Genomic DNA, 26,351 nt, shown 5'->3' on the forward strand with positions numbered 1-26,351 from the left:
TGTTCTGCAAATAAATTTGCTTTTGCCATTTTTGCTCATAATAGATAATTGTTTCCATCCACAGTCAATGGTGGAAATAAAAGAGCTTGAAAATGTTGGGATGCACTCGTAATAGTTGGAACCATAGTAGAAGCAGTTAAAGATGTTGAAGCACTCATTATAAATAAATCTGTAAAGAAAATACAAGATCAAATAGAAAAGTTGAGTAAAATGTACCTTAAAATATAAAGTCAAATAAAATGATAAATTTGAAATTTAAAAAATAATATATATATATATATATATATTTTAAGAAGAAAGAATTGTAGATTAAGGCAGCAGAACAGCAATAAGATGGTGACAGTAGGCAGCGGTAGGGCGGCAGGGTGGCAGCGGCGGGCAACAGCGGGGGGCAGCGGGCAACGGCGGGCAGCAGCGGACAGCGACGACAACGGCGACGGCGGTAGCGGCATTAGGGCGGCGACGGCGGCGGGCGGCAGCATTAGCGATGACAACGGCGACAGCGGCAGCGGCGTTAGGGCGGCGACGGCGGCGGGCGGCAGCGTTAGTGACGACAGGGTGGCAGCGGCGTTAGGGTGGGAACGGCGGCGGGCGGCAGCGTTAGCGACGACAGGGTGGCAGCGGTGGATTTGGCAGCATTTCGGCGTTTGTTCGATGGCAAGCGCGGGGCGCAGCAGGAGCAAGCAGAGGGTGGAGTTGGGCTGGATCAAGTATTGAGAGCAAGCAAGGCAGGGAGTGGAACAAGTGCTCTAAGCAAGCAGCTTATGTGTGAAGGGCCAGCAAGAAGAACAAGATTAGCAAGACGCAGACATTGAGCAAGGGTAGCCACAGGTTTGAAGAGTCAAAGACTAGAGCAATAAATTGTGATAGTGTGTAGAAGAGAGTCGTCCTGATAACCTGTTGAGAATGTTTAGAAAGACACAAGAGTAATAGTAAGTCATACACACACACAAGAGTAGTAGTAAGTCATACACACACAAGAGTAGTAGTAAGTCATACACACAAGAGTAGTAGTAAGTCATACACACAAGAGGGTTTCTAAGGGGAGAGAGCTTCACACACACACAAATCTATTGATCTGGTTGTGTCTCGTATACAAGAAGAGAAAAGAGAAGAGGATGAACGATACTTCTCCACTAAACTCTAAATACTGTAGCTATGGTAATTACTGTAGTCTACAGTAAATATTATGGAGAGCTCAGTTTGCTTATTGCTGGAGTCCTCATCACCTTCTCACTTGTTGACACCTAATTCTCATCTGCTTTCCTTATCAATTTTGAATTCTGTCCATGCTAATTAAAACTTTTTAGTTTTTATTGTCGTGTGGACACCACAAGTTTCTAGATTGAAAAACTACTAGGAAATCTACTTATCTTCAGTCAGCTGAGTTAATTTTTCTCTGTTTTCGGAATTTTGTAGCAACAATGTGACTGAGTACGACAAAGAAAAATGAGGAAAGCTCTCATAGTTACGGAACCCTATTTATCGGTTTCAACTGAAAATGAATATAGTAGGTCTTTTGCTGGGTATTTTCAATAAAGGGACAAAGGAGCGAGAATATGTATCGAAAGTTGTTGGACAACGAGTTATTGATGGTTAAATAATTTTTATTACGTAAATCCTAACTATCAATGATAACTAAAACAAAACTATTGTCAATGGAGGTCTTCACGCTTAAGGGCCACACCATTCTTCTCGCCACGAGTGACATGGTGGATCCGAAACTGCGTTGACAAATCATGTGGCTGTTGCACCTGTGTTGTCATCAACCCTTGCAGCGAATCGAGGTAAAGAATAGGCAGTTTTGCGGTTACTGTAGATCGTTAAGGAACTACCGTGGCCCGCACTAAAGAAAGCTTAGACTTCAATGGGACTGGTCGACTCTTCACTGACTTAGTTGTGCACGCAGTTTCTATAAAAAGAATTCTTTCAAATTGTAGCGTCATTCACACTTCTGTCCAAATTTGTGGCAAATCTGCTGGATTACTCAAGTAACAAGAAGAGACAGCGTAGAATTGTAGCGCTAAATATTTAAATGAACCATGAACATATTTGAGGGGAAGAAAAGGATGGGAAGCTGCTAACCGCCAACCTAGAAGGACAGCTGTGAAATCATTGTGTGTGGAGCATTGCAGGCTGCGAGGTTTGAAGATCGATGAACATTCAGGCACAGGTGTCTTTTGAGACGTTTGAACACCTTTGAGTGCCGCGATTTGAAATGTCCAAGGGCAGCTGCCCTGTGCGATGTGCTCCTACCAATTAAGTGCTTGGTCACAGCTTTTGCCCCTGTGTTGGCTCATTCTCGACGCTGGGTGGAAAGTAAGCTGTTGACAGATTAGTTCACGAGCATCGAGGCACCACTAAAGCAATCGCAGTTGTGCATTCGGAAAATTATGCCAGATTATCTCCAGATGTAATGCGTGATCGAAGCGTGATCGCAGCTTGATTCTTGTGGATGGACGCTAGTGCTGTAGAGCATGATGAGTTTTACATTTGATACTGTAGCTGTTCGAGAGTGCTATATAGAGGAGAACTAGGAAGTTTGTAGAGTTTGAAGCGAGATTGTGGAGCAGTTGTGCCTTGGTGTTTCACACATAAGCGGTTGCTTGTGATGAAGGGCAGGGTTTTTGCGATTAGGTTGTGTGGGGTGCATGCCGAGTGTCTTAGGAGGAACGGATCCCAAGGAGGGCTTTTCTTTGGAAACTCTCTACGTCGAGTGTTGATTCAGGTTTTGGGGGTCTGAAGTAAGAAATGGGGCGAGGATTGGTGGGTAGAGTCGCAACCAAACTTGATATTCTGTAGTCAAAGAGCAGGTGCTATTGGGAAGGATTGCCTGAAATCTGCAGGTGGGAAGAGCAGTCGTTAATGTGGTTGGCGATGGAATTTGCAGGATTTGGATTGTGAGAAATTTCATACGAGAATGTAGGCTTCGAATTAGGGTTATGGCTCTTTCTCGAAGGAGACAAGCAACTTGAAATTCCAGTTTAGGGGGGACGTCCTGGGAAGGGTTCTCGGATTCCTGTAATTGAATCCACGAAGTATCGATTTGGTGCCCTGGTGTTAATCGTTCGTACGAGAAGAAGCGGGAATAGTTCAACGTTGTCGGATCCGAATCTCTTTGTGATTATCTTATTACGTGGAAGACTTCTCCAATTCAAACTTATCTGAAGATTTTTGAAACAGGGTTTAGCTGTCCAAATAGTTTGTAGGTTCAATACTTTATCAAGGTCATGATTGGATGGTGAAAGGACGGATTGGGATTTTGTAGCAAAATTAGAAGCAGTTGTGACTGGTTCAAGCATGGAAGTGCTCCTGGGTGATCGGCAAATAGCTGAGCCTCCAATTTTCCAGTTGGGGTCGACTGACATTTTGGATTTTGGAAACTATTAGGTCTGCTCTAGAAAGTATGGGACTCCGCATTGTGTAGCTGTATGGAAATGCGCTAGTGTCAGAATGTAGTGATTGGCAGTCACGGATTAGTGGATTGCGCATTGTCTGCGAGCACCTGAGTATCAGGTTAACCATGGAGACGCTGAAAGATTTGTTGGAGGAGGCTAAACGGCGGACAATTCTGGTGGCAATTTTGGTGCTCATTGTTGCTTACGTTATGTCATGTATGCCTACTCTTCATTTACAACTCGGTTCTTCATGAAGGATCATGTTCTGATCACTTGGTGAACATATTCTGCAGATAGATCTGTTCATGTTGACTTGTTGATTTATTATCAAATAGTGCACTCCTTTCAAACTATTGGGTGGAATTTATCAATCAGGTGCTGGGAAATTCCCTTCACTTGGGATTTTAACCAAGGAGACCGTGAAATGGTGTCAGCGCACTGTTGCTGTTTCTGATGACTTCCTTTGCTGATCGGAATGCTGGTTGTTATTCCTGTCAAATTGCTGCAATATTTAACTGCCATGTGATTACATAGTTTCTCATTAGAACACGATTTTTCTCACATCTCGTTAGGACCTTCGCTTGCTAATTGTAATTTTTTTTTGTGTTTATGCGGTCGTGGTGCAGTGACCAGCAGTTCGGTATGGATCAATCTGCCTGTTTCCATTCTCGTCTTGGCTGCCTTACGCCGTCTTTCTTTCGAGGTCGAATTTCGCTGGAGGCCTCGAATAAATCAGAGTCGACCGCAATACGCGTTGCATCAGCACCGCCGTCAGCTGACCAATTATGACCCCCTTCTCTCTGGACTTCCGACCCATGTGGCGGCTACCCGGTTTGTTCTCTTATTTTACTTTCTCATTTTTGTACTCTACGTGTAGTTTCTCGTATCAATTGTTTTGGTATTTATTAACAAATTTGCCTCGGCTATTTGTTGTAATGGAATGACTATCATATCTGACAACATTTACTTATATGCAAAAACGATTTTGCTTACAGTTCAGTGTACTCTCTCTCTCTCTCGTTTTTCTTTGCTTTTCGTCTTCATGTATGTTAAGAAGATGATTTTTCCGAGCTAACCTGATTGTAGGTCGTTTTCAATTGGGAAAGAACTCAGCAAGAAGTTAATTGTTATCAAAGAAATCCAGGGGGGATGTTGTTTTAAAATTAAATAAAGTTTCTTGACAAATAGTGCTCACACTTTCAGATGGCGCCGCCAGATTGACTCACTTGTGGTGGAGAAAGCAGTGGATGAGCTTACAAGGTGTGTAATTGATGAGTTTATTACTAGTCTCTGGTATTCTTCCATTACCCCTGATCAAGAGGCTCCTGAAGAATTACGGATTCTCTTGAATGGCGTGATTGCTGAGGTTGCTCATCGTGCGAAACGTGTGGATCTGGTCACTCTACTATCAAGGTAAGGTTCTGCCAACCATAGGTTCTGTGCGCTGCTATTGAATCTGTATACATCTTACATAATATCATAGACTGGTATTCATGGTATTTTCTAGTTGTTCCGCATCTGAACAAGATCTGGGTATTCCAGCAGCGAATTAGTCTATACACATGTTGTGGGATTTTAGTGGTATAGGAGAGCAGAACATCATGTGTCAAGTTTTGTTTACGTAGTCAACCGCATTTGTCCACATCATGCTGCAGAGATGTGGTGGAACTGGTCGGGACTCATTTCGAACTTTATCGGCAAATGAAATCCAAGATCGGACCTGACATAATCGCATCATTGTCTATCGAAGAGAGGGATGAGAAGTTAAAGTTTGCTATGATGACCTCCCGCAAGTTGCACCCAGCTCTTGTTTCAGATGAAGCTGAATACAAGGTTCGTATATTATTATGCAAATTTTAATTCAGGGCAAAGAGAAATCTTGCGTAACATGAAAGACTTATTGCTTGATGCTTCTAGAGTTGAGTGTAATGAGATATTATATTTTGTTATGGTATAGTTTTGAATGACTGTCTATCCCGCATCGTATTCTGAGGTACCAGTTCCACAAATTGTTAAGTCCCATAAGTTAATTTAAGCATTAAGGTAGAGGTTCTTGCCATATTGGGTGTTTGCACCCTATTTACAGATATTTAGGAATCCTAACTCTTTCTTGGTGTGCATTCTATTTAGAGATGCTTCAGCTTTGTGGCATTAATTCCTATTTATTTTGCAGCTGAATACCTCGTATGTTTTCAGGTATTGAAAAAGCTGACTGGAGGGATAGTTGCATTAGTGCTGAAACGACAGGATTCACACTGTCGTTTGTTAAGGACTTTAGCCCGAGAGCTGCTAGCTTGTGCTGTGCTACGACCTGTCCTTAACTTTGCGACTCCTGGGTAGGTGTTCTCCAGGGCCGTAAAGCTCTTTGCCAACTCATTATAGCGTTGCATGTCGTTTCATTAAGATGTTTTGTTGTGAAGATTTGTGTATATCTGGTTTTAGTTCAATTTTCATCTTCCACCGCTTCATGACGCAGTGGTGGCTTCTCGATTTGTCCTCCGTAACTCTTTTGAATGCCTGTCCTTTATTTCTTGCCGGTTACTTGTTTGATTTAGGGGTTGTTTGCTTTAGGTATATCAATGAACTTATCGAATCTCTAGTAATTGCTTCAACGGAAAAGGAACGTCAGGGCAGTGAAAAGGCATCTGGACCCACACAACAGCGCGTCTCTGATCCCACTTCTCAGAAGAGAACATCTGTATCTGGGCATGAAACAATTGGACTGAGCCGCTTACCTCGTAGCCCGAAGCAAGTTGTGTCAGAAATCAACCCCTTGAAGAAAAAGAAAAAACATGTAAAGGCAATAGGAGATGTTGAAGGTTCTACTCAAAGTCAGCCACCATATGCTATAAAGCCTGTGAAAGAGGTAGCGTGCATGCATGCTGGATATGTTGATGGGCCTTTTGATGTGTGGGTACAGTTCTGTGAAATGATTTGCTATACTATCATGCTCTCGCGCACTTATGCTAATAATGTGGGAGAGGTGAAACTTACTAACTCTGGAATGCATGTTAAAAACCAACCAGGCAAAAGGAACTGAACAATTCATTCCCGACACCATGAAGGAAGTGGGACCTCCCCCCCCTGGCAGCGGGCCCCAGGTATTCTATGGGAATCGGTTACCATTTTCAGACTTCACATAATTTTGCAAAGTTGATGGTTCTGAATCTCCCAAATGAGACATGAAGGTATTTTTATGTATTTGAGAGGATCAAAACGACCTTTTGAACATAATCAAGGTGTCTTTACTCTGCGCATGTCTCATCTCGTTCTTTTCATTTTCATGGCAGGCTCTTGACGCAGTGACTCAAAGGCGAGTTCAAGCTCTAGCTCCAGAGCATCTGGACAATCTTTGGACCAAAGGTCGAGATTATAAAAAGCGAGAAATTGAAACAATCACTACGCCTGCGATGCCCGTACCAGCAGGTATCAAAGACCCTGCCACTAATTCACTAGCACCTATTCCAGTGGAGGTAGACATTTCCAGTGAGGTACTTTCAGGTCAGGAAATGTGTATGAATGAAGAGCTCAATTCCAAGGACACAGTTGCCTCTCCCATACGTATGGAAGTAGATGACTACCATTTAGACGCCTCGGCACTGCCGATTAAAGATAAGAACGTCATTGAGTCGAATGGAGCACTCTTGTTTGGGGACTCAAAAGAGGGGGATAAGCTTTTACCTGGGATAGGCTTCTCTACTTTAGGAACTCCCCATCCAAATTTTCAGTCGATGGGCAACCCAAATAATGTTACTGATGGCAGCAGTCCTAGAGGTCCAGAATTTGAAAGGCTTGGCACTAATGAAGATTTAGATAGTTCTAGTAGAATCAGTCAACCGAAAGCGGAAACTAGTGGGCAGTCACCAAGATCCAGGCACCACTACAGGCCAGGCTTATCGTCGCAGAGGTTAAGGAAAGCGGTGAAGATACTGTCTCATCGTAAGACCAAAAGCAGTGGAGGGATATTGGATGGGTGGAATGGTCTAGAAGGGGGATCATCGCAGGGTCTGACTCCTTTGGTGAATGCTGAAGACACTTCTCCGGCTAGAAGTTCTGCCTCGGAGTCGTATGGACGTTGGAGAAGTTCAAGGAAATCTCCGATGCCGGATCCGTCTCGGCCTCCAGTACATGCTGATGTTGATGCCATAGTGATGCAAACACCGCTAAGCATGCTGCATTGTCGGGTAAGACCCAAATTTCTGGCATTCCTGTGAGTTGCATACCATAAACATGAATGATATGTATTATTGGAGCACCAAAACCACTTCACATTTTTCAGCTGTCAAGTTAAATAGGCTATTGAAATTGTGTTCTACTTCATCTTCCTGTCCCCCGTAAGATGTTAATCATTTTTCAACCAATTTGATCTTAGGATGAATGTAGTACTGCTCGAACAAAAAATTTGATCATATGTGTCTAATGTGGAATCCTCGTTCTTTATCATCAGGACCTGATGATGTGTATTTATTAATATCTTGGGGTATTGTGCAGGTATTAGTGGCTCATTTCGAGAAAATTGGATCAAGGACCTTTGCTGTATATATAATCCAGGTGAAAGACACTGAAAATCGCACCTGGCAAATTCAAAGAAGGTACGGTTTGGCAGCGATTAAAAGGGCTAATAGATTCTTGAATGGAAATCATAAATTTTTGGGGTTCAAAGAAGTTTTCTAGCTGATATTTAAGTGCATTAAAGCACTTATTTGCTGGATGATACAACTATATGTGGTCTGAAATGTATATATTGTGGACTTAAATATACACACTCAGCAAAGAAAATTTAGAGAAACTCGACTGAATAGCATTCTGCAGACTTGGTTATAACTATGATATAGCATAAGATTGCAATGGATATGAATTGATTTTACGTATGGTTATATTCCTTTTTCAAGATCATAGGGTGCTCAATGATTGTACACGACTCGGTGACTGACTTGGTTTTCTTGCGGTGTAGGTTTCGAAACTTTGAGCAGTTGCATAGGCGTTTGAAAGATATGCCATACTATAATCTTACCCTACCTCCAAAGAGGTTCCTTTCTTCAAGCCTTGACAGTACTTTTGTCCGCGAGCGCTGCACCCTCCTTGACAAGTACTTGAAAGTAATTATGTCGGCCCCTATTTGAAAACTTTCTCTCGTAGAAACGCTCCTATGCACTAATTTGAAAGTAGACAATTTGGTATCCCAATGATGTTCGCTCTTTAACTTGGATTGTTGCATTTCTGATCTTCATCATACAATGCTAGCTCTGTTTTGAAACATTTTCTGTACTCGTCTAACCATCTGGCGTAATGGTTCAATGTCTCATGTTTTGTGTGCTGTAATTACTGTGGCTGCAGGATTTGTTAGCCATCCCAAGTGTTGCTGAGCTACATGAAGTATGGGACTTTTTGAGCCTGAATTCTCAGGTTCATAACCTCCTTCAGAAACAGTTTCTTAGAATTTTATTTCTAAGCTAGTATATTTCTTCGTAGATGAAGTGGTCTTCATTCGTATAGTTGCTTTTCAAAGGTTTCCTTCGTCTTTTTTCTTTGTCTTTTATTTAACCCGTCACGAATTGATGTATACATTTGAAGCTGTATATGACTTCAACTGTAGGTTAAGCTTTTTCCAAAATCCGAAAAGCGGTATTTTTTTTGGTTGAAGTGGTTCCACATCAACGTGGCTGAGTCGTCCAATTATGACCAGAATCGTAACAGACTCTTAGTATGTGAGATCTACTGTTGGACCTGGCAAAGTCTGGTGATGTAGTGATCGTGAATTGGCACGGTCACTCATGTTATTGATTGTCTCCTCTTAAGTGTGAACATGCCACGTGGTATGTGTTGTACATCTGTCTTGCTAGAATTCTTGATGAATTCAAGCTTTATTTTCCTCTGTCTATGATTTGTCCATTTTCTTTCTTTTTTCTTTTTTCTTTTTTACATTTTATTTTCGAAATGTCTTCTCATATTTCGTACTAGTCATCTTGGTGGTTTAGAATGCGACATGTCTATCTTTTCAGATTTATATAATTTTTTTTCAGTTCTTTTGTAAATCTTAAATACTAACTGACCTCGATGTGTGGTTTCATCTCCAGCACTACACACACGACAATTCTGTTTCTATGATCAAGACATTAGCCGGTAAAGCACCTACTTATTTTCCTCATCCTTCTTGCTGGATGCTGCTATATGCCTATCTCGCTCACAAAAGAAAACTTGCTGGTTGCAGTGAATGTGGACGATGCAGTAGACGACATGGTTCGCCAGATTCGTGGAGTATCAGATGATATCTCTGGGGTGATCAAAACTGCCACAACGGGGATACGGCAAAGGCTTCCTACAAGTTGTGCAGATATGAGCGACGCAGTTGCTTTTGAAGATACTCGGGAATTGACATATGGAAATTTTGCTTCAAGACTTCATGCTCCTTTGACAACACCCGACCTAACCGATGGTGAACTTAGTGAAAAACCCACAGGAGCCTCAGTTTCAGGGGATGAGTATGGAGGAGCCTTTGGAGCAAACGTGCCTGGGTTGGGATCGCTTGGGTGGCAATCAGATAGTGATGTTCATCTAGATTCTTCGGACACTGAAGCGTTGAAGACGGGGCCACTTCCTTTTTTCTCTGGCTTAGATAACCGCTTCCTTGGCAGCCGACTGGAGGGGACGTTTTCAGATGGGCACTCACCCGTTGAATCCTACGCTTCTGAAACAGTTGCAGACGATCTGGTTATTCCTCAAGAGGTAGTCTCAAGAACTCCACTTAAATGTGCTTAGTTCTGTTGTTCGCTTAATGAAAATCACTGGATCTGTTTGACGTTTTTAATAGGTACACATGGCTCTTGCAGTGGTATCCACCGAAAGTGAGTGTGCCGCTTCTCAACTTGGTGGATCTTATTTTCCAGCTCCAAGGCCGGGGTTGGATCAGGTACTTCGTTAATCCGTGAGATTTCGATTTGGTGTTATTTAACAATTAGCTTCGTCATTTCTGTGTGTCCTCCTCATGGATCAACCATCTACTGATCATTGCTGTGAATTGATTGTTTTTCAGGAGACAGGTATTGTGGATAGCGAAGCAAATTCTGCAGCTTGGAATGGGTGATGCTATTGACGACTGGCTGCTGGGGAGGATCCAGTGGTTGCGCCGAGAAGAGGTGGTAGCATCAGGGATTCAGTGGGTGAGAGAGGTGAGTCTTGTCTCCTAATCTTTGACACTTAGTTTGAACTATCCACGCGTAGGACATTTTTTCATCATGTGAATGTTGTCATTGTAGATATTATGGCCAGACGGTATTTTTGTCACAAAGCACCCCAGAAACCTGCCGGCAGCAAGTGCTGCAATACTGGAAAGCACAGGGCATGAGGTGGTAGAAGCAGGCTACGAATGGCAGCAACGCCCCCCCACCAACTGTTTTGAATACCGACTCGAGGCTGCAAGACGGGCTAGCATTGTGCGCGAGACTATTCTGGGTAAGCAAATACCCCTTATTCATGAATTCTTTGCTTTTGAAGTCTGCTCACCACCAATTGACTGAAAATCAAAGGGCTCAAGTTTCTCGAGGTTCTCACCAATAGTGTTTCATTATCCTGCAGAAAAAGCACCCACCCCTCTTGTGAGCCTTATTGGCAAGAAGCAGTATACAAGATGCGCAAAAGATATTTATTATTTCTCTCAGGTTTCTCTTCAACCAGGGAATGATTGATAATTTCAACTGCGAATTCCTGTTCATGACTTTAACTTAGTACAACATCCTTTCAGAGTAGCCCCACGTAACATTCTGTAGCTGTAGCATGTACATCTCGGGTGCCAATGAATGCCATGGTTTTACAGACTAGCAGATATTAACCTTTCTATCTGAATGGGGTATGTGGGTGATGCAGTCTACCGTTTGTGTGAAGCAGCTGACTTACGGCCTCTTGGAGATGCTCCTGGTGCAGACATTCCCCGAACTTCACGACTTGATTCTCAACGTCCGCAGCAGTGTCACTTAAACTTTCATTTTGGGATGATCCATTGCTCTGTACTTCTAATTTTAGTTCTACAAGAGGTTAATGAAGTAAACAGATAGCTCATGTGGTTCGGCCGAGCTAATTCAGTGTGGTTTCTCTCAGCTGCAAGAAGCAGTAGTAGTACCATAATTAGGCCATTAGTTCTCTCCCGCAAGGGCTGTAATTCATTCATTCATTCATTCATGATATTTTTTTACAAATTGTCTGCAACCATATTTCATTATTGTGATCGATCGACTTCCCTGTCGAGTGTGAAGAATGTCATATTGAGTACAGAATGTCGATGAATTCGCCAGCTCAGTATCAAGCACCCTCATCTGAAGATTCAAAGCACGGCAAATTGAGAGTGTTTATATGGCGAGTTATAAATAACAGTCATGTTAACGAAACATCGCAACTGCGCAAAAGTAGCTTGCGTACCACTTTTGAGGTTAATTCAGAGGGAATCCCGACGTCAAGAAGTTGCCGGAAAAGCGACTAAGTCAAATGGGTTTTGGATGAGGGTTCTGTAGCGTCAGTATAGACGAGGGAGTTTTTCGTCATCTCTCTTGTGAAATTGATTCCTGAAGGTTTGTGTTAGAGGAGGTTTGGAGTTAGGGTTAGGATTAGGATATACACAGGCAACCTTGAAAGATTGCAGCGAGAGGGGAAAGGGCGTGGGTGAAGTTCGGGTGAGGATTCTGGAGTGGATTGTGGAGTGGGAGATGAGTGAAGGGTTTGGAGAGATTGGGTGGAGGGAAGAATTCGATGGATCATGTGTTTGCAGGGATTCGGACGGAGCTCGCCTCCAACGATGGGGTGCGGCAAGCGAACGCGCTACTGCTGGCGCTGCAGCAAGCGGCGTCAGGGAAAGACATCTCCTCTATTGCGAGCTCCGCTTGCGATGAGGTAATTGCTAGCCCCGCAAGTGCGGTGTGTAAGAAGCTGGCCTTCGACTTAGTCAGGTGCACGCGCCTGACCGCAGAGCAGTGGGAGGTCGTGTGTCGCGGCATTCTTAATGATTTCGATTTTCCGGACTCGGACGTCACAGCCGCGGCAGTTTCCTTCATATCCGCAATTCCATCTTGGCGACTTGGGAATTTTATCATCGATTGCAGCGACAAGATTTCTAATTGCATTTTAAGCGACAACCCGAATTTGAGGTATGCGATAATCGAGACGCTCGGGTGCTTGCTTGCTCGGGACGATCTTGTCAACCTCTGCGTGTCGAGCGCCCCATTGCTGGAGAAAGTGTCATTATGGTGGCGGCAGCTCGGTGAAACCATGCTCCATCCCTACGACGCCGTGGCGAGGATTGCATACGAAGGCGTCGGGCGCCTCTTCCTGGAGTTTAGTACTAAGAGGATGAGCAGGCTAGCGGGTGACAAGCTTGTGCCCACGGAAGATGCCGTTGCCATTCGCTCCGGCTGGGTTGCGGCCATGTGCAGATTTGTGTGGGAAAAGGCCGATTTGCTGAGGGCCCGTGCCAAGGTTTTAACACTCGAGAGCTTTCGATCGTCTGTTTACCCGCTTGTTTTCTCAGCTAAGGCCGTGGCTACCGGAATGGTAGAGGAAATGGAGGCAAGTATTAATCTTCACCTTCGTGGTTAAAACAATTCCAATCATTTCCTATTAGTCGACGCAGACCCTTGTGTCATCAAGTGGAGCAGTAACTAACCATGAAAAATCGAAGCTCTCTGTCATCATTGCTAGTTTGCCATTCACATAGAGTCAGATCTCTTACATCAATGCTGGCTTAACCTCGAAGCCGAAAGAATGTCAAACCATGAGTACTGCTACATGAGGATTGAATGTTCGGGCTAGTAAAGGTCTACACAAATGTGACAAGAAGCTGCGAATTTCAGTGGTTCACAAATTTATGGCATCAAAGATTTATGAACTGGGACAGTATTGTTGTTCAGTAAAGAGTGCCTTACTAGGAGGTCCATTAGGATCTGTCATTCGCAAGTGGTCCTCGAAGATGCTGCGCGTCTCTTGTTTTCGATTGTTCTTCGTATTGATCCTGCTAACCATGGTTCTGGTGGAACAGATGCTGTCGGGGAATCATGTGAGGTCTCGAAGGGCAGTAATGCAGAGAGACAATGCCGAGAACATTCTTGGAATTTCGGACGTGGTTTCCCACCTTATGCCTTACTTATTTGTACTTGACCCAGCTTTAGTTTATGAGGTTAGTGTGAACCTCCTTTCCTTGGCAGATGTGCCAGGAGGAAAGCCTGAGTGGGCATCGGCACCAATCACTGCACTACTCACGCTATGGGATCGACAGGAGTTTAATGCAGGGCGAGAGAGCATCGTTCGTGCAGTCGTGAAAAATCTTCAACTCTTGGACCTTCACTTGCAGGTTCGACTTCCAGTAATTTGAGAAGTACACTGATATCTTCCATGCCCTCTTTTTAATGATCCGTGTTTTCTGCTTCGCTTATTGCTGATCTTTTTTTTTTGTTTGAATCACCTACTCCCACACAGAGAGAGAGCTGTGTATGAAGTTCAATAGATTGCTTATGTGCTTCACGTGACACTGCAGGTGTCACTTTTCAAACGTCTTCTTCTAATGGTAAGGAATCTAAGAGTTGAAGCGGATCGCATGCATGCTCTCGCCTGTATCTGCCGAACTGCACTGTGTGTGGACCTTTTTGCGAAGGGAAGCGTTAGAAGTGGTCAAAAACCGTTACAGAACACGAATATAGCTTCACTATTTGAGGAGTCAAAAATAAGGGAGGAAATGACAAGCATCTCTCTTGAAACCTCCATAAATAAGGGAGGAAATGAGCGAGGATCAGAGCGAAGGATCCAGAGTGAAGGTCTTTTTCGAGAAGAATTGGTTGCCTGTCTAGTTGAGAGCTGTTTCCAGCTGTCTGTCCCTCTGCCGCGCTTAAAATCTCAGGATACTGAGAGCCGTGTTATAGGAGCCGTAACTTATGGTACGGGGTCTGGAGCTATGAACTGGACCCAATCAGCTCTGGAAGTAGTGGAGGTTTGCAGGCCTTGCGTCAAGTGGGATTGCCAAGGTGCAGCATTCGTCTCTAAATAATTGTCTTCTGATTGATATGATTGCGCCCTGCACTGTGTGTGGTAGTGTGAAGAGTTTCTTGTTTTTCGGCTATGGAGATGCTTGCAGTAGTGAAATCTTATGTTTCTGGCAGGTCGCACTTATGCCATGGACTGCTATTTGAAGCTGCTAGTGCGGTTATGTCATATCTATGACACGGTTGGGGGTGTGAAGAAAGCTAAGGATGGTGCATCCCCTGAGCAAATTTTGGCAGAAAAACGATTGCAGGCTCTTCAACGGGAACTTGTTAAAGATCTCAATGCGGTTAGTGCATCAAGTCACGGAGTTGTTACTTTCACCATAGTCTTCATGTAAAATAGCTCTTGATTCTTGGTATGAGTGTGTACAATGTGGGAAACGGGGTTTCTAGTATATTTCCATTGTATTTTACCTGTTTGTTCATTTAGTCTAGCTCGTGTAGCTTTTCTGCTTATAATTAAGTTGAGCTGATGAATACATCGACTACAAGTATCTGAATTGAATTTGATTTGGTTGTGATTTTGTTACTTGAACTTTCTCCAGATTAGTGCCTCGAAGGAGATTTAAGAGTCATTTTCTCTGTGCAGGTTGCTACTTCAAGGTTGCGAGCCCGTGTCATATGGGCCTTGGCGGAGCACTTTGATCTTGAGGGTCTAGATCCGTTGCTGGCTGATGATCCTGAGGATCCTTTGAATGTTATCATTGATCACATACACAAGGTCCTCTTCAATCACGACTCTACGGCAACTTCGACCAATAGGTAGTCTACTTCTCTTTTTGTTTGTGACAATTTTCCATTGTGTTTTTTTGGCTTACTATCGCAATTTGCACCTGTAGAATGATATCAGATCTTTCTGGTCCTTTTTTTTTTTTTTTTTTTTTAAGTAACCGTTGCTTTTGCAGGTTACAGGATGCACAGGCTCTGTTACTTTGTGCTGAACATTTAGGCGCAAGGAATTTGCGAGCTGGGCAGCTCCTGACAAGAGAACTTGAAGAATTCAGGAATAGTACTCTAGCCGACTCTGTGCTCAAGCACCAGTGCCGCCTAATACTGCAGAAGTTCAAATATATTGCTAAGCATCAGGATTCTAAGTAAGCAATTTCAAAGATAATTTTTCAAATGCTTGGAAGGATGCAAGGATTACACGCATTCCGGTTTAAGATGTAAATGATCGCAGTAGAATGATCAGTATGGCCACTGGTATAGTGTAGGCTGTATTTTTGTTTGAATCGGCATTCTCTGTATAAGGCTGAAGTACTTTTTGGATTTGGTGGATATGTACCTGTCAGCTGACATGCATATTGAAGGGATTGTGGTCAGTCAGAATCACTTTGTGCATCTATGGTTTTGGAATAGTGCCTAGAAATCACGGGTGCATTTATTCAGACAGTATTGCTTTTTTGTAGGTGGGTAGGAAATTCAGGTGCTACCGGCGATTATCCTTTCACACATCATAAGCTTTCAGCCCAGTACTTTGATAACTCAGCAGCTCAGGACCGAAAGCTAGAAGATCTTGTACACACTGCTGTTCAGGACCTTTGGCGACCTGCACGAAGTGAGCTTAGTTTAGCGACCTCTGGATTTTCGCACTTGAAGTCTCCACCAACACCCGTAACTTTATCAGGCAGCAGTGATCCCTGCTTCGTGGAGGCTTACCACCTGATCGATCCTCATGAGAAACGACTTACTCTGCATCTGAAGGTAACCTCGACTTCAATAAGAAGTTAAGCTAGTAAATGAATTTGTGGAGGATGATCCCAACTCGTTCTTATGCCATGAGTGACTTGGTATTTGCACTTAGTGATTCATTTCGTTGTTGAGGCTTGGTTACCGCTGCTTTGTTTTATAATCGAGGAAAACTGAAACGCACCCACCAGGTGCTTTAGAACTAAACGCGCAAGTCTTTTGTGGCCTTTTCAGATCGTCAATATGACAGAGCAAGAACTCAAGCGAGTTGATGTACGGGTGGGTTTAATTGGTGCCCTACGATTTATGGACGGTTCTCCCCAGGGTGTCCGGCAACTTCAAATGCTCCACTCCCAGGTATGTCTTAATCAGCGATCTCAACCTCAAAGGGTTTTGAAGTTGTGGGATATTCGTACAATAAGGTATCCCTTGTTGCCCTTCACTGGGAAGGTGCTAAATGCGAGCGAGGCCTTAGGAGACCATGTAATGTTCCACATCTAGAATTGAGGGGTTAGAAGGTCATGGTAGTTCATTACTGGCCTTCATTGCGCTCCATTACTATCTGATGATATTTTGACATTGAGTTTTATCATAGGATATAAAATTGGAGATAGTCCCAAAACATTAGCATAATCTGACATCTAATATCTGCATCATATCTCTGCTAAGTAACAGTTGGACTCCGAATCATCGCAATTGCTAACTTTTGCTGTTCTTGCAGACACCAGTCTCATGCAGTGTTACGGTTGGAATTTCGCGGTTTGAGCGGTGCTCCCTGTCCGTACAGATTCTCTATTACCCATTCTTTGGTGGGGTAGGAGTAGCCAATGGAGAAGAGGTAGATGCCCCAGTAGAGGGAACTCATGGTCGTCTACGTAAAACGGTTACGACTGAGTATGGAGAACCAGTGGTGTTGCGGTGTGGATCATACTGGCTTCCTCTCATAGAAATTTTACTTCCGCATGCTCTTTCACCTGTAGAGTTCTTCAGACTCTGGCCAAGTCTCCCAGCTATAGCAGAATTTACTGGGGGTTATGTGTACGAGGGTGAAGGACGAAAAACAGCAACTGTGTCTGGAGGGTATATGGAACCTGCAGTTCTACCAATTCTCACTGGGCTTAAAGCTTTGTCGTCTAAACCGTTCCATAAAGTTTGTTCTCATGTTCTGCGCACAGTGGCGGGATTTCAGGTAAATGTTCTCAATGGATATGTTCTGGAGATTCTTCTAGTAGTACGAACAGAACCTCCATTTCATTCCCTTAAATTGTCTGAATAAGGATCTTCTTGTGCAGATTTGTTATGCAGCCAAGACTTGGTATGGCGACTTGGTAGGTATGATGATATTTGGCGTGAGTGAAGTTAGTGGGGATGTGGACCTTGGGGAAGAAACGAGGACGATGGTTTGCAAATTTGTGATACGGTCATCATCTGGTACATTAGTGGATGAAATCACCGCTGATGTGCAGAGCTGGCTCGACGATCTGACAGATTGTGCTGTCAGAGTGGTTTCTGATGCTGAAGTGCAGGTTAGTAATATGAATACTGGCTTTTAATTGTCCGCATGTCTCTACAGTAGGTTTCCGGTCGCAGTCTTTCTGAATTGTCTTTTGACGAGTGCGAGATCTGCTGGTCTCATTTTCTTTCCAGTCATACATCGAAACCATTTTATAATTTTGTGTCGAAATCATGATCTTGCTTCGATCGTCTTTTTTGCCATGGTTCCTCAACTTTGGAACGCTTACCCCACCATGACGTTGCTTGTATCAGGCCGCAGCTCAAGAAAAACTGAAGAGATTAATTGAGCTCCTAGCAATAATTAGAGCCAAGCCTAAAGAGCCTGAGCCTGAACCTGAACCTGAAGAAGAAGACGATAGCTTGCTACCAGGCCTCGAAACCAAACCAAAGAAGAGACCATCCACTCTCGCTCCTCCCTCTCCTGAAGAGATGGAGCACCGTGCATTGCAATCTGCTGTGCTTCATGAATGGCAGGTCTTCCGTCAGCAAGCCATGTAAACTGGACTTCTCATTTCTTTTCAAAGTATCGTGAATGAGCTGGTAGTTTAATTGTAAATTTAGGCCGTATTATCAAAATTTAGAAATTTGAGGAAGTGTTGCAGTGTTCATAATGTCCATATATGGTTGCAAAGGTTTTGAATAGGCATGAAGAGCAGCCATTAAGTTAGGATTGTTTGATGTTACCATAAGAGTTTTGGCTTCTTACCTGAGGCATACAAGTTCAAGCTTGGCAGGCATGCCCAGTTTGAGAACTCGTCCAACTCATGTAAAAATGCATGTCTACTTTAGGAAGGCCAACATGCAAGTGATTCGATCATTTTAGGGCGAAAGGTGAAGGGTTTCCACCTCATCAATTTACTTCTAAATGCAGGATTTATCGAAGTAATAAAGTCGTCTCTAGACCTGCGATTGTAGATTGTGATATCGTAGTAATGGGAAAGCATTATCTTTTTGAATAAATGGTAGGTTGGATACTTTAATCGCGAGCTTCCTGCATAGCATGTTTCCCTTAACTATTCAGGGTCCACCTAGAATCTATTGAAATAAAGTTGAGAATTTAGCATATATTCAAAATAAATGGTGACTGATATAGCATTAGATTGAGGTAGTTATCTGACTCCAGAACATATCCATTGATGATGATTGCGGAGAATTCCCATAAAATTGACTTCTATTGATCTTGTCCAATACGTTTATTAGGTATTGTGGCGTAAATGTGGAGTGATTGTGCTACTCAGAAACATAATTCAGCAGTAAAATAGAAAGGTGGTAAATCGTTGAAGAGGACAGGCTTAATGTTTATGTGAAATGTTAGATTGCCACCAATTGCTGATACCATTCCATCTTTCATTTTGCAAGTTTACTTGAAATAATTTACTTGAAATAGTTTTCTTTCAAAAAAAAAATCTAAAGCATTTTCAATACTTTTAATTATAAGATCGTGTTCCTAACTCATATTAAGAAGTCTTTTATATCTTAGGTGGTGATGTCATTGCATGTACGAGATCACAACATTCAAAGTTGAAAAAGAAAAAGAAAAATTGATGTTGCCCAAATGGTATAGTAAGACTTGAGCTAGACACAATTCATACTTGTGACCACAAAATTTTCGGAGGAATAATTTTTCAAAGATATCCTGAAGTTCAGCATATTCATGAAAAATCTTAGGGCAAAGAGACATGTACAATACCATAAACTAAAAAAAATCAAGAAGTAGGTAGTTGAAAAGCTGATAACAAAAAAATTGTTTTAAAAAATTATTTTATTTAAAAAATGGATGGTAGTTGGAATACTTTTACATGTTTTAGAAGAAGTAGAAATAATATATATATATATATATATATAAGCTTGAAAATGTATTGGGCAGCTCTATAATACATGATCTCCCTTGCCAACAAGGACCCACTACCTTGTATTAATTTTTATGCAGCCCCCAAAATCGCCCACAATTACAGCTATCATGTGATGGCATAGACCCCGACCCAAATTACCTTAGTTGGGGTCAAAATCTAAAAAAACACCATAACTAAATCTTAAATTTTAATTTTTCTAGAAACTTTAGTAGAGCATAAGCTTTATAAGAATTTCTACTCTCAGAAAAACAAAACAAAATATATATATATATATATATATATATATATCCCAAACGTTTGATACTTTATTTGAAATGCCCAAATCAGCTAAATGCCATTTTGGTTTTTAAGAAGCTTTAGGGATTAATCCTACAAAAATAGTTGTTTTAACTATTTATATTATATAAGTTCTTATGTTAAAAAATAACTATGAATATGTGAAAAGAGAGCTATACAGTTTAATATAATATAACCAAGAATTAGTTATAAAAACAACATCTTATTTTTAATTTTATATAAATCTAGAAATAAAAAAAATATATATATATATATATATATAATGATTTTATATAGATTTCAAGGTTATTAGATGTCTAATTTTTATCTTAGAATTTAAATTTTAAAAAAGTAGCTAATATCCTCACCATATATTGATAATATTGATAATGATTAGAAAATCTCAATATATTTTTTAAAATAAAAAATAAAATTTATTAAAAACTTTAATTATGTTTTATAATATAAACACTTAATTGATTATTTTAATCCAAATGTTTTACTCTTATGCCTTATCTTTGTATACATGTTAACATCTATACATAAGTTACACAATTTTGTTATACATATGTTTTACTTCTAGCTTAAAATCTCTTTGATTGTGATTTTAATTATAAAAATAGTTTAGTTCATATATATATATATATATATATATATACATACTACCAATTTTTCTTTAATGATAAAATAGCTATTTATTCATAATTTTTAAAGAGTTTTTTTTAAGAAATAAAAACTATATTATTTTTATAATTAGAATTGTATTAACTCAAGTTTTTATATATATATATATATATATATATATAGATAACTACTTTGACAAAACAAAATTAAAGAAATCAACTTAACTTTAACTATGGCTGAGGTAAATAGTAACAATAAAATATATACATTTATAGATGACCATTTCACCTATAAATCAATTATAAGATTTCAATCTAAAATCTAGTATGAAGCAAGTTTTATTATTGAATGAAGCTCCTTTACATCTATAAAGTTTTCTTTAGTTCTATAGATATTCTTTCTATTTACCAAAATTAAGAATTTGGGCATACTATGAGTATGTGTATATTTATAAACTTTTTTTTGATGATTTTAATATGCATAATATGTCTCTTTTTTTTTTATTAACATTTTTAAAATAAAATATTAACTTTTTTTTTACTCATTTTCTAAGAGATATAAACAATTGGTTTATTCAAGAGTTTTCGTTTTATAGTACATTCAAGTAAACTATTAGATCTTAAAAAACTAAAGTTACTTTAAATACGTTTTTATCTAAAGATGCAGAAGAGGTAATGGCACTAAAAAACTTAGTTCATTTTAATAAATATTTATAATAAGACTATGTTATATTAATATTTCAAATCATAAATTTAATTTATAATAATAAAAATAATAAAAATATATCTCAAAATAAAATAAAATGTACTAATAAATCAAAAATTAGTAGAAGAATGTTTTTTTTCTACTTTGACAACGATAAAATCAAACAGTTTTATGTATATACCTATGCCTTTGATGTAGCAATTAAATATAATAGCTTTGAGAATAAAACTATATATATATATATATATATATATATTTACTTTAATTTTATAGAACTCTAATAATATAAAATTAAAATAGATAAATAAAATTAGTAGTGATCTATATGATCTAGGCAACGAAAAAAATTAAAACAAACTGATATTTTGATAATAAAATAAATAAATATAAATTTTAAATTAATATTTTCTCTTAAAAGATAAATTCTTAATTTAATTAAACTATAAAAAAATTATAATATCAAAATTTTATTCTTCTAAAAATCAAAAATAAATTACACAATAGTTAGTTCATTGTTGCAATTAATTATAAACAATTTAGCTATTAGTGTATTTAAAAAAACCAAAAAGTTGATATTAAATTATTTTTAATAGAACACATTAGATATTATTTATATAAGCTGTTTTTATGTTAAAAAAAATCTCAACCTCTAATTTAGACAAATATTAAAAAAACTTATATCAACTTATACTGTAGATATTTTTAACCACGTTTCATTTTTCTATTTATTTTGTAGTAGTTGATACTGTAACTATTCCAAGTACTATGAAGTAATAAAGATATCATAAAGATACTATATTCAAACAACAAGAAATAATTAGTGTTACCCATATTTTTGAAATATAAAATCTTTTCTATTTGTACATTAATAGCAATCTAACTTGCATTGTCCCATCTCTTTTATTTCTTCTTTTGAAGTTTTTGAATTAATTAATAGAGATATTCAAAATCTAAAATTAGAATGAAAGTGTAGTTATAAAAGAAATCGACCAACAATCAAAAAATTGAATAACATGATCAACAGAGTAATTGTTTCAAAACAATTCAGATAGTTGATTTTGAACCAAAGTACATATTAAAAATATAAAATTATTAATACTACAAGGATGTTGCTTAGAAGAACAAAAGAAAAGGTTATACGATTATTCCCAACTTATTTTTAAAAATTGATCATACCAACTAAATTTTAATAACTAATTTAAAAATTTATTCAATTCCACCAAAAAAATTGAAGTTGTGTATTTATATTAAAAATGATTTTTTTAATACAAATTATGTTATAAATAATTTTTTATTTTACAAAAACTACACAATACTCATCTATAATTTTTATCTTGTAGTATTAAAGGTAAACACTTTTACTAGCTTAAAAAACCTCAAAATAAAAGTTGTTAGTCTTGCTTTGATTTTTGTCTATAAAAGACCTATACTGACATCAAATTATTAATTTAAGTACAAATGTTTTAGATTCTCAGGAATGAAGAGAAACAAATTGATTTAGTTTTTTTACATAATGACCTAATTACAAGTCAAAGCAAGGGCATCAGATACTGAATCTAATAATCTTGTATCTGTATGAATTTTGAATAATATTCTTATATATATATATATATATATATATATAATACCAAAAAATTCATTACCAATTACTGAACCAAATAAGAAAAAGAATTAATAATTCAATCAATTATACAATTTGTTCTAACTATATATATATATATATATATATATATATCATATCAATATCAGCAATAAAGATTAATAAGACGAATAAATAAATAAATTTTAAAAGTTAACCGAAACAATATTAAAGAATATAAATCAATGAACTAATATTTTTTTAAATTATTATTATAGTATTTGTGGAAATTATTGTTTTATATTCCAACAAAACGCTCTTGAAACACTTGTTATAATATAAAATAATGTATTTACAAAAATCTCTTATACTAGAATATTGTAAAGAAATATAATAGATTTTTGGTAAAATTTTAAAAATCGTTACCTTTTTACTTATTTCCAAGAAATAAGAAATAATTAAATAAACATAGAAAATAGAACCAAATCTCTATTTAACATTTTCTTCCTTTAGCTATCAAAGTATTATTATTTTCTTCAATTAAACATCTCCTTACATTAAATCAAGGAATAATAAACATATATATATATATATATATATATATATTAAAAAGCACTGAGACAAAGGGAGAAATTACAAAGAGATTCTTGTTTAAATTCGTATTAGAATTCATATTTCTTTATTATTTTTATGAATGTTTCATAATTAATAAAAATAAAAAAATTATATGAATCCTTCTAAAAATGTATCATTTTTATTTGATATAGTAAAAATAAATCAATACATAGTGAAAAAATAATTGAAAAATCAAAGACATATTTTGATAACACACCAGTTTTACTTCATTATTTTCTTTAATACATTTACTATATTTCTTAGAGATATTAAAGAAGAAGAAAAGAATTGTCACATCTAAAATAAATTTAAAAAAAAAAAAAAAAAAAAAAAAAAAAAAAAAATCTTAATATTATTAGTGAAAATAATTTAGTGAATACAATGATGTTATATTATGAAATAATCAGTATATAGATCAAAAATATCACTCGTACGATTTTAAATTTTTATAAAAACTATGCAACAAAGTAGATAGGAAAAGGATGAACAAAGAAGGGCCTTAAAACAATCAAGTGAAAATTGTTAGAATTTGAAGAATCAACGGCCTGAAAAATAAGCAAATAATAGTAATATTAAAATAATAAAAGATTTAATCTTCAAAAATATGTAGGAATAGGAAGAAGTCCAATAAAAAAATAAGTAAACTAGCAATATATTTCTAAAACCAATTACACAGATATAACATAGTAGGTTTGAAAATAAGTGTTTAAGCTATGGTTGATGTTATTTGAATAGTTTCTTCTTTTTCTGGCATATAAACCAAAATAATATTCAGACAGTGAAAAGAAAGGAAATTAAAAAGAGTCAGAAACTTATAATATATTTTTATATTAATTTATTATAATTCTTTAAAAAAATACCAATTTAAGTACAAATATCCAATTTATGAAAGCTAAACATATTTAATGAAAAATTTAAGAATATGAGTAACAATATATTGCTATTCTCGGAATAAACATCTAAAATAATTTCATAATAAATAGATCTAATATGTAGAATATTAGAATTTTTATTAATTAAAGGTAGTTGTATGAGTGTTTGAAGAAATTAGAAGAAATCATGTGAAGATACATTAGAACAGTAAAATGTCAACCAAATATAATCATACAATATTTTTAGAGGGATAAATATTGATTACAAAATAAACAAGTATCAATCAAAAAAGATGGTATTGACATTAATTATATATATAGTAATTTAGTTTATTAGATATCATTTAAGTTAAATGGATATAATTATTAATATAAAAATATCATCACACAAGATATTATCTACAATACATGTGTATTAATTATATTATATGTATTACAATATTTTAGACAAGTCTTTGTGTGATAGGACACTCATATAGTTCCTTAATTTGGCACAAAGTGGTGCTAAGACGACAAAAAGTACCAAAGAGAGATTAGGTTATATAGCTAGTCTTATTATATCCATGGAACTTTTTGTTGTACTTGTTCATACACCAAGAATCAACTTTAAGTGATTGTGTTTTTTTGTAATTATGGTTTTTGGATTATATATATATGTATATATAATTATTTTTTTTGTAATTTTGATTACTAAGATAAGATTGGAAGTGATTATTACTTAAGTGATTTTCTTTGTGATTATGGTTCTTTGACAAAGAAAATACATTTTATCTATGTTCATTGTTCTTTTTTACAATTGTGGATTTTGGGCAAATATGTATATATATATATATATATTTATTTATTTATTTATTTATTTATTTTGAAAATTATAATTATGATAAAATGAGTAACATGTTTTTTGTTTTGTATTTGAACATTGAAAATATGCTGTTGTTAGTTATTTTTCTTGTTAATTGTATTGACTTATTATTAGAGAGAGCTTCTTTGCATTGCTAGCTTTGTATAGTTCTTATATATTGGTTTTCTGCCATTGAATACATACTGTTTTGGCATGATTGAATAGAATATTTGTTTATTCTGAGTATGTTTTATAATATTAATATTTTACTTTAAAAAAAATTAAAAATTAATTGCATTTTTATGATGAATCAATTTTAAGTAAGATAATATATATCATAATAGAATAGATTAGATATCATAAATATAAAGTTTTCAATATATTGAATAATAAATAAATATAAAAATCAAAGTAGATTTTTCTACCATGGCTAAAAAACTTTTTTTTTTTTTTTTTTTTTTTTAAGCATATAGCTTTTATCATGACGTTTGATGTTTATACTGAAAGATGCATGTAATGATTAGAAAAAAGCAAAAAAAGTATTACCTACAAGAAATTATCAACTAGAACTTGTATTCAAAAAAAATAAATGAGGCCATGATAAATGATTCCCTAAAAGAAATTAAAGATGTATTGGAAAAATATTTAGAGGCAATAGATTTAAAATATCATAAAGCATTTTATATAATATAGTAGTATTAGGCATCTAAAGAAGGATTTGAAGGAATTTTTGAAGTTCTGTAAAATGCAATAGTAAACTTTTAGGATGGTTCAGCCCAATTCACACAACTACAAGACATTTCGATAGTTCGGCCATTAAATACAAACTTTATAAAAGAAACATATATGTAGAATCTTCAATGCAAAGTCAGCATAGTATTTCTACTCTAACTTTTGTTTTAAAGTTTCTAATAAAGCTAGAATCTCATGATATAATTTTACACAACACATGATAATAAAGTACTATAAACGAAGTATAAAATCATTTATTATTTCTATGAGTTTATTTTTAATTTAAAAGTTTGCAAGTCATTTCATTTTAATTTTTTGTAAAAAACCAAATGATATCTCTTGTCTTTTGCAAGTATCTTTTGCAAGTATCTCTCATCACAACAAAGTTTAAACTTATAATCAAAAGAAGGACAATGAAACTTTAAACCAGTCATAATCTAATTGTTATGAGCTACACATACAAAAATAGTGAGCATTCAACCCACATAACCAAGACATGTTGCATTGGTATTGAAAGAAAGACAAAAGAAGAGAAGTTTAGTCTAAACCCAATTTGGCTTGTACAAACCATTATTTTAAAAATGCTTTAAAGACTGCAGAATGTAAACTAAGAATCAATGTTAATAATAAATAA

At 37.1% G+C, this 26,351-nt stretch overlaps 2 protein-coding genes across 5 annotated transcripts; both read left to right on the forward strand.

Moving 5' to 3' along the window:
- The first annotated feature begins 2,130 nt into the window (after positions 1-2,130).
- Positions 2,131-11,605, forward strand: LOC112287382 (uncharacterized). 4 transcript variants are annotated; one of them, XM_090253795.1, is made up of 20 exons: positions 3,475-3,614; positions 3,774-3,879; positions 4,025-4,229; positions 4,602-4,811; positions 5,054-5,231; positions 5,595-5,734; positions 5,970-6,264; positions 6,425-6,499; positions 6,689-7,582; positions 7,890-7,990; positions 8,353-8,497; positions 8,736-8,804; positions 8,995-9,102; positions 9,476-9,521; positions 9,610-10,124; positions 10,229-10,308; positions 10,432-10,567; positions 10,655-10,850; positions 10,974-11,056; positions 11,262-11,605. In XM_090253795.1, the coding sequence occupies exons 2-20, from the start codon at positions 3,852-3,854 to the stop codon at positions 11,370-11,372; spliced, it is 3,615 nt and encodes a 1,204-aa protein (XP_090109921.1). In that variant the 5' UTR covers positions 3,475-3,614; positions 3,774-3,851; the 3' UTR covers positions 11,373-11,605. The 4 variants fall into 4 exon arrangements, with proteins under 4 accessions (XP_090109920.1, XP_073392716.1, XP_073392717.1 ...); XM_090253794.1 differs by lacking the exon at positions 3,774-3,879 and having other exon boundaries at positions 2,131-3,614; XM_073536615.2 differs by lacking the exons at positions 3,774-3,879; positions 8,995-9,102 and having other exon boundaries at positions 2,131-3,614.
- A 343-nt stretch (positions 11,606-11,948) lies between these two features.
- On the forward strand, positions 11,949-18,685 carry LOC112287982 (protein TPLATE). Its single transcript, XM_024531692.3, has 11 exons — positions 11,949-12,950; positions 13,420-13,731; positions 13,915-14,398; positions 14,534-14,703; positions 15,006-15,178; positions 15,322-15,510; positions 15,826-16,120; positions 16,340-16,462; positions 16,827-17,294; positions 17,398-17,631; positions 17,873-18,685. The coding sequence occupies exons 1-11, from the start codon at positions 12,138-12,140 to the stop codon at positions 18,116-18,118; spliced, it is 3,507 nt and encodes a 1,168-aa protein (XP_024387460.1). The 5' UTR covers positions 11,949-12,137; the 3' UTR covers positions 18,119-18,685.
- Positions 18,686-26,351: the final 7,666 nt, after the last annotated feature.

Source organism: Physcomitrium patens, chromosome 10 (genome assembly GCF_059467195.1).
Source record: "Physcomitrium patens ecotype Gransden chromosome 10, ASM5946719v1, whole genome shotgun sequence".
NCBI classification, from domain to species: Eukaryota; Viridiplantae; Streptophyta; class Bryopsida; order Funariales; family Funariaceae; genus Physcomitrium; species Physcomitrium patens.

Bases quoted from the DNA above. Each gene is read 5' to 3' on its own strand.
- LOC112287382 (XM_090253794.1), top strand. From the start codon at position 3,524: ATGGAGACGCTGAAAGATTTGTTGGAGGAGGCTAAACGGCGGACAATT. The intron at 6,500-6,688 runs GTATTCTATGGG...TTTTCATGGCAG, and splicing joins CCCCTGGCAGCGGGCCCCAG to GCTCTTGACGCAGTGACTCA. The intron at 9,103-9,475 runs GTATGTGAGATC...TTTCATCTCCAG, and splicing joins AGAATCGTAACAGACTCTTA to CACTACACACACGACAATTC.
- LOC112287982 (XM_024531692.3), top strand. From the start codon at position 12,138: ATGGATCATGTGTTTGCAGGGATTCGGACGGAGCTCGCCTCCAACGAT. The intron at 14,399-14,533 runs GTGCAGCATTCG...TGTTTCTGGCAG, and splicing joins CGTCAAGTGGGATTGCCAAG to GTCGCACTTATGCCATGGAC. The intron at 17,295-17,397 runs GTAAATGTTCTC...CTTCTTGTGCAG, and splicing joins GCACAGTGGCGGGATTTCAG to ATTTGTTATGCAGCCAAGAC.